Genomic DNA, 12,616 nt, shown 5'->3' with positions numbered 1-12,616 from the left:
TGCACTTCTGAACCAACTCCAAATCCACAAAAAGACACCGGCAGAATTAGAAGTATCTTCCGTGTTGGCATGCCTTTGTCGTTTTAAAATTTGTTTTCATAAATACTTTTATAAGCTATTTAATTAGATTTAATGAGGTTTGAGGAAGAAACATCCTCCATGCTGCACACGGACTCCAGCACAGGCATTGACTTGGAGATGAGGGAGAGCACAACTGAGAAGAGTCTCATTTCCTCCCAGCTGCCCTTATTCTTTGGGCAAGGATATTTTGTGCACATCTGAGGTGATTGGACCCAGATTCCAGCAGAGTTGCTTCTAGATTTGTTTTATAAAGGTTATATAAAGCTTTTGGATCTCCCTCTCTCTCCCCATGGGAAACCCCATATTTACCCTCTTACCCTAATATTAAAAAAATATTAACATGAATTGTTAAAGTTAATTGAAAAGCCTGGTTGTCAAATCTGGAAACACTGTAAAAGAAGCAAAAGGTCTCTTTATTTCTATGACACCATCCCTACTGAGCAGAACTCCTGTCCATAAAAGTGCTTTGGGGTCCAGCAGAAGACTTGACTGCTGTGTCAGGCAGCTGGCTGAGTAAGCTAGAAAATCTCTGGACATTGTGTCAAATAAAACTCATGGTTCCATTGACCAACTTGTAAGGAATCTAGAAGAGAGGGAGAATAGGCAGGGGGTGAGAATGTCCTCATCCAGAGTGATAGCTTCCCAAAAATGTGTCTCTTCTCACATCATCTAGATAGCATTTTATCATTGTGATCACTGATGGTCTAGAAAGACCTTGCAAGATTTTTGCCCAGTTTTGGGACTACTGGCAGGGATGCTGAAGCCCAAGCTCCAAAAGCCAAATTTGTCATCACTCTAAAGGCTGGCTTGTCACCTGCCTTCCTCTTCTGTTTGCTGATACTGCTCCAGTGTGCAGCTTTTTCTTGCTGCTGGCTCTTACACATGGCTATGGAGACCAGATGTGCCTTCATCCTCCTCATGAGACTTGTGAGGCTGCCAAAACTCCACGTCCTGCATGAGGAAAAGACACTGAGGCTTTGACAGGGGACTTTCACAACCTGTGGGCCAAATGGAGTTTCTTTGGTTTGGCTTACCAGCAAATTCAACATCATACCTGTTTATTTGGTTCAGCTAAACCTATCCTCTAGGTGACACCAATCTGGCTTTGATGCCTTTCATGAGTTTGTAGAGCCTAGGACGTGCTCTGAGCAGCCTGAAATGCCATCACCCTTGTGCAGCCTGTTTTTTGGGAAGAGATGCATGTGATGAGCAGCATGATAGGAGCATCCTGCAGCGCACTGCCCTGTTCTGTTACAGGAAGGAAATATGGCTCTGTCCTGCACTCAGGAGGAATTTGCAGTACAAATTTGCAAATTTAATCAGAGGTAGTGGAAGCAGGATTGGCCTGTGATATGTGTTTCTGTCCCTAAAATATTCCCCTATTCCCCACGTAACTGCTGCTGTGAGGGGTTAAATCACACTCCCGCCTGCCGTGGGTGCGCTGAACACTCCAAGAGCTTCCTTCCCTAAATGCTGTGTTGGGCCACATCCAAACTCGGCCAAAGCCAGTTGGATGCTGTCCTTGGTGCAGCTCCCTGGTGAGTCACACTTCGACCCGCTTTGGGCTGGCTGCTCCTCTACATCTGCCCTGTGCTGGGCTTCCACACCTAAGGGCACATTTGGGAAGAGCAGCCTCTGCTCAGGTGTGCTCTGGAACACGCGTGAATAACTGATCCGCTCCTGCCACGGGACACACGTGTCCCTGCGGAGTGCAGCCCCACGGCCGCTTCGTGGCGTCCGCAGGAGGACATCCCGGGCTGCAGGGATGTCCCCAGGCCCTGGTGTTCCCGCAGGCCGTGCGGATTTACGGGAAGGAGTTTTGGGAGCGCGGGGAGCGAGCGCCGGGCGCGGTCCCTTTAAGAGGGGCAGCGCGGGGGGGCGGCGGCGCCCGCGTTCACACCTGGAGTGGGAAAGGAGGGCGGGCCCCGGCGCCCGTGATTGACGGGCCGCACCCACCAATGGGACGGCTTGGCGCCGCGGCAGGGGGGGCTCCTGGCCAATGGCGGCGCGGCGGGGGCCGCCCGGCAGCCAATGGGCGGGCGCGCGAGGGGCGGCGCGGCTACATGTTGCGGTGTCGCCAACGTGGGTCCGCGGCGAGCGGCGCTCGGGCCGGGCGGCAGCGGCTCCGACCCTGCGGGAGCGCACCGGGACCGGCCGGGGCCCGCCGAGCCCGAACCGAGCGGCGCGGAGCAGGAGGAACAGGAGGCGCTTCCCGCGGCGGGGACGCGGACTCGACCCGCCCGGCAGTGCCCGGTGGATGCCGGTGCCGTAGCGCCCCGCGGGGCCGGCGGCCGAGGCGATGCTGCGGGCGGCGGAGCGGCGCTGAGCGGCCGCGGAGTGAGCGCTCCTGCCGCCTCCTCCCGGCGCGGACGTTCCCCGGTGCCGGATACAAAATGGCGCTGCCGTCACGGGCGGCGGCGGCGCTGCTGCTGCTGGGGCTGCTGGGCTCGGGCGCCGCCGGCTGCCCCGCGGGCTGTGCCTGCGGCGGGGACGCGCTGAGCTGCGGCGGGCTGGCGCTGCCCGCCCTGCCCCGGGACCTGCCCCGCTGGCCGCGGCACCTGTGAGTACCGGGGAACCCGCGGGGAGGGGCCGGGGGTGCGCGAAGGGCTTCGGGCAGCCGCACCGGCGCTCTTTGGCTTGTTGTCAAGCGCAGGGAAACTTTAAACAAAAATCCCCGCGAAACTCCGGTTTATTTATATAAGTGAAGTGGCCGCTACCGCCTTGCAGGCGCGGGGCTGCGCCGTGCGAACCTTGTCCCGGGAGCCGGTGTCCCCTCTGGCGCCCACCCGGTGCGGGGATGGGGGTGATGGAGGCGGCGGGTGCGATGCTGGTCCCGGGTGAGAAGTTGGGGCTGGGTGCTCCCCCATCTCGGTCCCATGCAGGGCTGGCCTCCGGGTTTCCCGGAGAAAAGGGAGCCTGGTCTCTTAGCGATGGGATCTGCTGGAGATAACGGCCAGCTTGGGTTTCCGAATCCTTATTAGGACATCGTCCGTCCATCCATCCATTTATCCGTCCGTCCATCCGCCCGGTCCCGGGGCCGCGGAGCGGGGCGCGCCCGGCGCCCGAATCCGGACCCCAAAGCCGCGCACGCTCTTCTGGCTTTTAATGCTGCCAACTTTTTAGGCTGTGAACTTCGGGGGATCGAAAGGGAGTCAAGGGCTCCTGGGGAGTTTCGGTAAAGTCCAGGTGTTTTCCAGTAAAGGCTGGCTGCGCTCCCTCAGTAGTTGCGTGTGTAGCGCAGTTCCTAAGCTGCGGTGTATATGGTGTGTCCTGGGGGGCAGCTGAGCTTACAGCCCCGCACCTGGTGGTTGCTGCAGCACCGTGGGATGCTTTTTTGTCCCTTGAAGGGTGTTTTAAAGTGCTCAGGTTCGTGTCCAAGCGCAGGACGGTGTCACTGCCATTTCCCGGGAAGTGCAGCGGGTCCGCTCCCGTTGTGTGACCGCTGCTCTGGGCTCTGAAATAAAGAATAAGCTGAAATAAAACATCATTCACTTGAAACTCAGGAGGTTCGGGGGGGAAAGTGTGCTCAGCATTGACAGTTCGAGTCGTTTAACAGGCCAGGAGGACTGAGAGTATGTGTGTGCGCTCACAAACTTGTAAAAATAAGTGTCCCGAGTTATTAGTTAACTTCGGGAAATCAGTATCCAGAAAGGGAGAGGGAAATAGCGCTTCTGTTGTGGGGCCTTTCTGCTGTTTGAACAGATTCTTAGATTATCGAATCTGTAAAACCCCTGGATGTAATAGATACTCCTCAGCTCTGCCAGGAGAGAGGATGGTCACTGAAGTGTTGCTGGAGACAATCCAGCTCCTTATTAAGGAGAATTATTAGAGATTTGTCGGGTCCTCCTGATGGTGGTGTTCACTTTTAGCTGCAGAAATGCCTTGTTTTACATGAAATTATCGTGTCTCGTAGAGAGGAGTGTGTGGCCTCTGCATTAAAGCCCTGACTCATCCTATTCACCTGTTGCTCTGAAGGATCTTTCCCTCACCTTTCAGAGCAAGCTTTTAATATTTCCAGCATTCCCATGCACCTCTTAAAACAAGACAGTGTATCTTTATTTGGGCAAGAAAGTGCTTTAATAACCCAGACAGAACAAATTTATTATGGTGTGGTTTTTCCTGGAGTGCTAATACCCAGGGGTGTCTTTTTTAAGTGCAGCAGGTTTTGGAGTGTCTTGTGTTCAATTCCAATTTTATTGGTGAAGTAGGAGCATGAATAAATCTTCTGCTATGGACCCATGGGCTGTTGATCTTTTATACACGTAGAATACTGTTTGTAACTTTGTGTGTTACAAAGTGGCCAGTGGTTGGTTAAAATGATTGCTTTTGTATCTGAAAATACAACATTTAAGGCTTTTTCCTTCTCCATTGCTAATGTAAAAAGATGTTGAAGCTATTGCAAATACTTTTGTTTTTAGAATAATGCTGTTTCTAATTACTAAAAATTACTTTAAATTACCTATTTCAGTTTAGGAGCACAAGGATGAAGCATGCTTTTCAGGCTTAGTGGCATCCTAAATGTTCCTTTTTTGTGCAGAGAGTTGATAGCTCACTTTAGTGGTTTAATGTTCTCTAGAAAAGCACCGTGCGCTAGCGGCAAGTTAACTCTGTGCAAGTATCTCTGTTACTTTTTGGATTGATTGATTTATTTTAACGTGCCCTTTTAAAGAAAAAGAAGGCAAATATGAAGGTGTTGCAGTGGTCCGTGGCTGGTGGGGGTTCTGTAGCCATAAACTGGGGAGAGACAGGCGATGCTGGAGCTGAGCATCCCTCGCCTCCATCCCTGCCGGGCAGGCTGTGTCCCGCCGGAGGTGTCTGCTCCCCGCGGTGATAAGCTCGGGCATGTTCGATCGCTAATAGAGACGAGATAAATCCAGTTTCCAGAGGCTCTGGTGGCAGTGCTTTAACTTCATTAAGGCGCTGTTGAACAATCCCTCCTTAGCAGTTTATCTTTATTCCTAACGAGTGCCACAATGCTGAGGCAGTGCTTGGAGTCGGTTTTCAGTGTGTTGGAGATAAAGCTTTTGTTTGTCGGGTTGGAAATGCGGCTCGGCAGCCGGGGAGGGTTCTGGAACAGACTTAATCACGCCGCTTATTTTGTCAACAGGACTATCAGTACCGAGGAAAAGCACTGGGGCTTTTTGAAACTATTGTTATTTCTCTGCTGGCAGCAGAACTCGGAGTTGTAATTTTTCTCCAAGCGTTCAGAAGGAATAGCTGATAAACAGAGGGGCTGTAGTCGCTCACATTTAATGTAGTGTGGCATGGATGTTTTTCAGGGGTTTTTTTGTTTGTTTGGGGCTTTTTTGTTATGTTTTTCATAAAAGCAACAGGCAGCTCAGCACTGTGTACCAGTTATATAAGTGTTCTTGACTTTCTGCACAGGGCACGTTGCAACACTGCCATGACCCATCCCGTCCTCGCACCAGCTGCAGCTGGGAAGGGTTCCTGATCCAAGGGGAAAGCTGGGAGAGTCAAACTCTGCTGGGCAGCTGATGTGCACAGAGCTCCTTTGGAGCTGCTGGAGGTGCTTCGTGTCTTGTGGTGTTTTAAGTCTAAAGTTTGGTTTTTACGGTAGAGTGTTAAGTGTGGCATAAAGTTTAGGGCTGAGTTTAAGTGCAGAATGCCTCGTGCCTCCCAAAAAAACAGGGCTCCAGCAGTGTTAGTGATGTGGCACATCCCCTATGACCTCTGCTTCTGTCTCTCCCTGCATCTTAATTTTTGAGGAGTGACAGAAGAGTTATTTCCTTTAGGAATCATGTGTGACTGAGGGTTTTCTCCTATTTAGTGATAAAGCAACAGTATTTTAGGCACAGCTTTTGGTGAGACGATTTAGGGACAGTGAGGCTGTGGTAGGGTAATTAATTCATTGCTAGCATGGTCTGCAGAAAAGAAAGTTTTTATTTTAAACAGAAGTATTGTGCATTTTTGACCCAAATGATTAGGGGATATTTTGGGGGGTACAGACCATTTGTGCATGGATTCTTCTGCCTCTGGGTCAGTGTGCATGTGCCTGGCACATCTGGGAAAAGGCAGAGCTGGGCTAAGAGCTGCTCCCTGATTCCCAGGGAGGCTCTAGGGTATGGTATATGGATAAGTTGCCCCGAGGCAGCAGCTGTGTGCGTGTTGGCTCTTTGCACAGCGCTGCTGCTCTCTGGAGAGATCAAGGCAAAGTGTCTGAATGCTTTTTAAAGTCCTGTGGGTGCCTGTCAGTGGTTTCAGGGTCTGGAAGTGCATTTGAACTAGGAGTCAGGAGCAGTCTCTGTGCTCAAGTGTATACACACAGATTTTGTTCAATGAAACTTAAATGTTTGTGTTCAAAATGACCTATAAATTTCTTGCCAAACTGGGGTTTTCATGTCAGATTCTGTTGCTTTGCTTCTTTCACATGTTAGGGTAGATTCTTTGCTTGCTAAGGGACTCTGCTGATGCTGGTTGAATGTGTTTTTTTGGGAGAAGGGCATTGCTCTCTGGCTCTGGAGTAAATCTGCTCCTGCAGATGCTGGAAGAGGAGGTGGTGTGGGGGACTCTCCTGCTGAAAGGAGGCGGGGGGGTGCTGCTGGCAGTACCTCTCCTGCATGTCCTGCTTCCAGGCCTGCTGAAATAATGGAACAAAGATTAAGTAATGGTCACCCTGGGCTCCTGGCCCCGCGCAGCTGTGGAGCTCCCAGCGTGTGCCGGCTGCCCGGGGGGCTGGAGCCCTTGGAAAGATGGCTTGGGACAGGGATGTGGCTTGGTGCAGGGTGGCAGGTCCCCCCCTCCTCCTGGGGCAGCAGTGGAAACCCGAAGATTCGCTGCGAAGCCAGCGGCTCCCTGCTGGATGGGGCTCCAAGGAGCTTGTCCTGCTGAGGTGGGACAGCGCTGGGAGCTGGTGGCACTTCTTGTGACACAACTGCGTGCCCTGCAGTGCCACACGGATCTGGTGCTCGCTGCAGCGCTGTCCTTGCCGGTGGCCCTGCTCAGGACAGTCCCCAGCCCCAGGGCTGCAGGATGGCTCCGCACCCTGCAGTTCCTGCGCTGGAGCCTGGCCCCGGTGGGGAACAGCAGAGCCCCTCCTTGCAGAGCACTGCCTCTCCGGGCCTGCTGCTTAAGCATAAATAAATACATGTGCTTGCAAGTAAATCCACCCTTCCTGTGCGAACATGTGTCGGTGGATTCGCTGACCACCCTCAGCACGCCGCAGTATTTATTTATCAGCTCCTACAGGAGGGCAGCAGTTAACAGCAAACCCTCTGCATCTGCTGTCTGAGCTTCTCATCTCCATCCCACACTGAGCCGCAGCCGGGGCACAAACTGGCTCATCGGACTAGGATTAAAAGTAAATACGAGGCTGATAACAAAGGAAAAAATACCCCCACTTAAGAAACCCTTCTGGCTCTCTCGCAGAAGCCCCTGGCTTCTCGTGAAAGGCTCTAGGACCCCCTCAGCCTCCTCTGCATATTCCTCTCTCCTTTTGAGAAACTTCACGGCATTTAATCACTTGGAGACTTTTCCTCTCTGCAGCGACTGCAATTTGAAACGCAGGGGTCCCATACAAAAGAAGCAAGTGCTCAATGGGCTGTGTTAATATTCAGTGCCATTTACAATGGGTGCAGTTTGAAAAGGGGAGAATGGATGGTCTGGGAGCTGGGGGAGGAGGAACTGCAGAGGGAAAATTCCCAGGACAGGGGAACCAGCGTCTCAGTAGGCAGTCGGAAAAAACCCGAACACACCGTCAAGTGTTCTCTGGAAAAATCAACTATTATGTGTTAGGTACAGCTTCATATTTTCTTTCTTTGCTTGTGCAAAGTGCTTTACAGTTTTCTGGACGTAAGGTTTGGGGGTGGCTGAGCTTTGCAGGATTTCCTGCTTGGAATTTAAGGAGCAAATGTGAGGTTGATTGTCTTATCCCTTTGCTTGTTGGCATCAAGAAGCTAAAGGTGGTAAACGAATATGTTTGGGACTTCAGACACTTCAACAGAGCACTTCAGGTAGTTAAATGCTTCCTCGAGCATGGGTGAGATTTCACTTGCCTGCTTAAGCTGGGGTCCTGTCTCTGATGGGGATTTAGGCTGATGTAGAAGCGCTTCCAAGTGGGGTTTATGTGGTGTGTGAGCCTCACCTGGTGCAGGGAAAAAGAGCACTGGAAGGATGGTCTCAGACTGTGGCTTCAGGAGAGTGCTGGAAGGGCTCAAGGAGGTTTCATGTTGAGGCAAATCCGCCAGGAATTGTCCCTGAAATGCCCTTGTGACTCTGCTTGCACCTGGGCTCATGAATATACGAGCATCTCGCAGCGGTGTGCAGGGCAGCTGGGAGCTGCTGAGTGCCACCCTGGGCATGCCCAAGCAGTGCCGGCCTTTGGGTGCTTTGATCCATCCGAGAGGGGTTCGGGTTTTGTCTTGAAGTTTGAGTGGCTGCAAATTGGGATGATGGCTCTCATTCCTCAGTAGCCAGCTCTGCTCAGGATTTGTGTATTGGCCATGATTTGTGGATTGGCCCTGACTGGTATGTTAGCCGCACCCAGAAACTCTCAATTAGGGCTGCAGGGCTTTTAATTGATCTCGTTGGCTTCCCTGCCAGACACCTCGGATTGAGTTAGCTCAGCTCATCAGCTTTTAACACAATCATTTTGTGCTGCTAACCTAATCACCCGGTGTGACTCCCTTGTCTTGCAGTGTGGAGCTGGATGGGGTCATGTGGATGAATGCAGCAGAGATAATTCAGACTAATGTTGCTTCGAAGAGCCATCTGTGGAAAATCCAGGCTTCAGGTTGATCAGCTCTGCAGGACCTGGGCTGGGCAGGAATTAGCACCTCATGCAGGGTCAGGGGAATGATCTAACACAGCATTTAGCTTTGGTGAATAACAGTAAATAAATAAAGCACCTTGGTCTGGATTGTGGTTTCATACAAACCTGGGCATCCCCTAACAGTTCTTCCTTGCTAGTTTTTAGTGGCATGTGGAGAAAGAAACAATGTGAGGCACGAGGGTGTGCAGGAAGAAATAAAGTTGTTTTTTTTTTCCCTGCACACCCTGAAAAATACCTGTTTCCTGGTACATCCAGCTATTAAATGATGTACTACAATATATTTTTTTTTCCTGGCATGAATAGAGGCCTAAGTCAAGGACCGTGGTGCCGTTGTGCTAATGCACCACACGAAATACCTATTATTGTTGTAGCTGAGTCATGCATTAATAGTTAACCAAGTCCTATGCTGCAGCCCAAGTCCTACAACCCCAGCCTCCTCTGGCTTCAGAGCAGGATCACAACACATGTAGTATCTTACACTCCCTCATTATGTTTTCAGCACGTTGTCTCTCAGGCCACAACCATATAATTTTGGAGATGTCTAGAAGTAGGCCCTGCTATTTTGGGGACACCTCTCAGGACCTGATGATTTGTCACATCCAATTCCAGGAGCATGGTTCACTTCCACGTGGTTCCATTTTCAGTTTAAGAACTGAGGGACAGGTCTCAAACTGCAGCCATCTGTGTAGCCTTTATTAACCACACACTGGATATGCAGACAGAATGGTTGGTTTTTTACACCTGCCTTGGCAGTTTTGTAACTTCCCACAGTGGTTTTGAGTGGATTTCAGGAGGAAAAGTATAGGTGACTTAATTGAACAATTTGGATTAAGAATCTAAGCTACAGATTCTTAAAATGTTATACACAAGTTGATTTTGAAAATACATTATCTGCCTAAAGCTTTGTTCTGGAGATAGAAGTTCTATATGCAAGAGAATTTGTCTTTTTGTTGTTTTTTCTTTCCAGGGTGGGAGGCATGGTTTGGGTAGTGTTGATATTGCTGCTCATAGTGGGGCAGTAACTTGTGTGAATTTTCCTTTGTCTTTTTTGGACCTGCTAGGGCAGTGCCATTATTTTTTGAAATTAGCAGAGGTGCAGTCTTAAATGTAATTCTTGTAAATCCTACTCAACTGTAGTTGGTTGCATATTGCAAAAGTTTCCCCTTTGAGGGTGCCTGTTTTTAGATGGATCCTTTCAGATTAGAGAACACACCCTCCTGAGTTCTGTGGCAATTTGGCTGTAAAATCTTGAATTGAAATGCTTTTTCCTAGACCACCTCCTCCAACTTTTAGTTTTTTTTTTCTTCCTGTAGGAAGGCAAACAAACCATCAGGTGCAAGGAGGAAATGAGAAATTCAGAATGCCAAGTCTGGGCAGTGCTGCTTCCCACTTGCCCACACACAGGGACAGGGATTCGTCCTCACCATTTACACGTTTCTCTGGTTGCCCAAAGCCTGTGATTTTGGGATGGGCACTTGCCAGGATAGAACCCTGTTTTCTTTCAATACTGTGAATACTCCTCTACTCACAAACCTCCAAAATACTAACCTGCAGGTTCCAGATACACTTTGCCTAGCTGGTGTTCAGGCTGCTTTATAGCTTCACTTATAGTGTGTTTTAGCCTGCTGCATGCCAGTATAAACACGAGTTTTCTATGTTATGTGTCATCTAAAAAATACTCCTAAGAAGTGATGGCTGTCCAGCAGGGCTGTGTGGCAGCGCTCAGCTGATCCCCAGTGCAGATGGGTGCTGGGGTTGAACTGGTGGAAGATGGCTGGAGCTGGCAGGTTTGGTGGATGTTGATTTGTGGCTGAGTTTACAGGCACAGTGCTGGGGGTGTCCTGTGTGTGTAGGTGCCCCTCGGGCTCGCTGTGGGTGATGTCTGTGCAGGACTGGGGCGGTGGGAGACTTTGTGGGTGGGGGAGCTCCTGGTCTGTGGGTTGTGTCCTGGGTAATAAAACAGCGATTGTAGGAAATAGCCTGGCTGGAGGCCCTGTGAAAAATTGCCCCCTAAATGTGTTCCAGTTGTCCAAACAGCAGTGCCTCTCTTGGCTGTGCTGTGCACAGGGGGAGCCTGGAGCTCACATCGCTGCCACCTCGGGAGCAGCCCCAGGCACCCTTTGCTTGCTTTTTGCTGTGGCTCTGTTGTCCACATAGGTTTCAGAGCTGTGGAAAAGCACCCGAAACTGTCCTTTTAGCACAGGTTTAAAAAATGTCCTCTAGCATAGACTCTTCTGCAGCAGCCCAGTCTGTGGGCAGGCAGCCCAAATCTGGCTGTTTCCCAGCACAAGGTGGTTGCTTTGAGATGGAGCTGGAAGGTGCATGGGGCCATGGGATTTCTTCCTCTCTCAGGAGACTTTGCAGCCTGTCATTTGCAAAGGGTGAGGAGGTATATGTTGATCCTGGATGTTCTACTTCTCTCATGCCCAGTTTATGGCTCACCCACCTGCCTGGTGATGGCAAAAATGCCAGGGGCTGTGACACAGGGCAGTTGGCTGGTCCTGCAGGTTTTGCTGCCTGTGGTCTGGCCTTGCTGGACCACAGCACAGGAGAGCATCCTGTGCTCTGTTTGTGCATGTAACTCACTGTAAACCTTTGTCCCCTTCTGAACTGTGGCAGAGTCACATCCACACTTTTATTTCATTTGTTTTGGCAATATGGGGAGACTTCTCCTGTTTTAGGAGATTTAAACAAACCATGTGATGTTTTATTTTGAAAGGTGTCATAATAGTTTGTGCTTTTTCTTTGCTAAGTGTATTTTTGTGCTGTTCCTGTCTGTTGGTCTGTAAACAACTCTGTTCATTCTTTTTCTTCCTTAAACAAGTCCTCCAAGACAGAATTCCTGGCTTTCAAACACCTTTGGATTCTTTTTGAGTACATTTTGCATGTAAATCAGCAAATAAAGGATAGTGTTTTTTGGTTTTTTGTTTTTTTTTTTTTAGACTTCTCTGAATTGGAAGGATTTGTTAGAGTTGTGCCATCTTTATTGTTTCACATGGTTGTAAACCTCTTGTATATCTCCTCCCCCACTTGCCAAGCTTTGTTTTTGAGGTGGTGACCACCCAAAGCTGTTGAGGGTGATTAAATTAAGGGGGTTGAATGACTCTGTTCATAAGAGTGGATAAATAAACTTTTTCTGTTACAGTAGGTTAGAAAATAATATTAAAATAGGTATCTAGGCAGACTCTATCTTTGCTGTGTGAGTGGGCAAGGAGAAGTTTTCTGGTTTGGGAGGAGATCTGCAGAGCTGATGCTTCACTCCTGATCTCTGAGCACTTTTATCCAGAATTGTCACTTGTTTTGCCTGCTGGATAAGGAGCTGGCAGCCTGTCCCTCCAGCCCACGGGGATGCAGTGGGACTCCTTCAGCTCCTGCAGTTTCAGTAAAAGCCTCTGTTTATCTCTGTGAGGCTGAGTCCAGCTCCCCAGTGAAGTTGCTTGGCTTCTGACTCCTTGGTGAGCTGAAGCTCTTCCAGGAGCTCCGGTTTCATCCTTGCTGACCTTACCAGCAGAGACATGTACTGGTCTTTGAGTTAATCTCCCTAGACAGAAACTTGTACAGATCTAATAGGATGTGTTTGGCTTACACTGTCTACTTAAAACAACAGTTGGATTTGCTCCTCCCTGGTGCAGTGAGCTCTGAGGCAGGTACTGCTATTTACCCAGGTTTCCTGAGAAAGGAGGTTGTGTAATGGTCCCTCTGTCTGTTCTCCTTCCCTGGAGCTTTTGATGCCATTGGCCAATTTCA

The 12,616-nt window shown here is 50.0% G+C and overlaps 1 protein-coding gene across 1 annotated transcript in view; it reads left to right on the top strand.

Annotated features, from left to right (window-relative positions):
- The first annotated feature begins 2,112 nt into the window (after positions 1-2,112).
- The window catches only part of LRIG1 (leucine rich repeats and immunoglobulin like domains 1), an 87,207-nt gene continuing 76,703 nt past the window's right edge, over positions 2,113-12,616 (top strand). The window contains 2 exon segments of the mRNA XM_015640986.1: positions 2,113-2,181; positions 2,184-2,641. Of these exon segments, the coding sequence (XP_015496472.1) occupies positions 2,113-2,181; positions 2,184-2,641 (527 nt within the window).

Source organism: Parus major, chromosome 12 (genome assembly GCF_001522545.3).
Source record: "Parus major isolate Abel chromosome 12, Parus_major1.1, whole genome shotgun sequence".
NCBI lineage: Eukaryota > Metazoa > Chordata > Aves > Passeriformes > Paridae > Parus > Parus major.
This window is presented reverse-complemented; position numbering and strand designations above follow the sequence as displayed.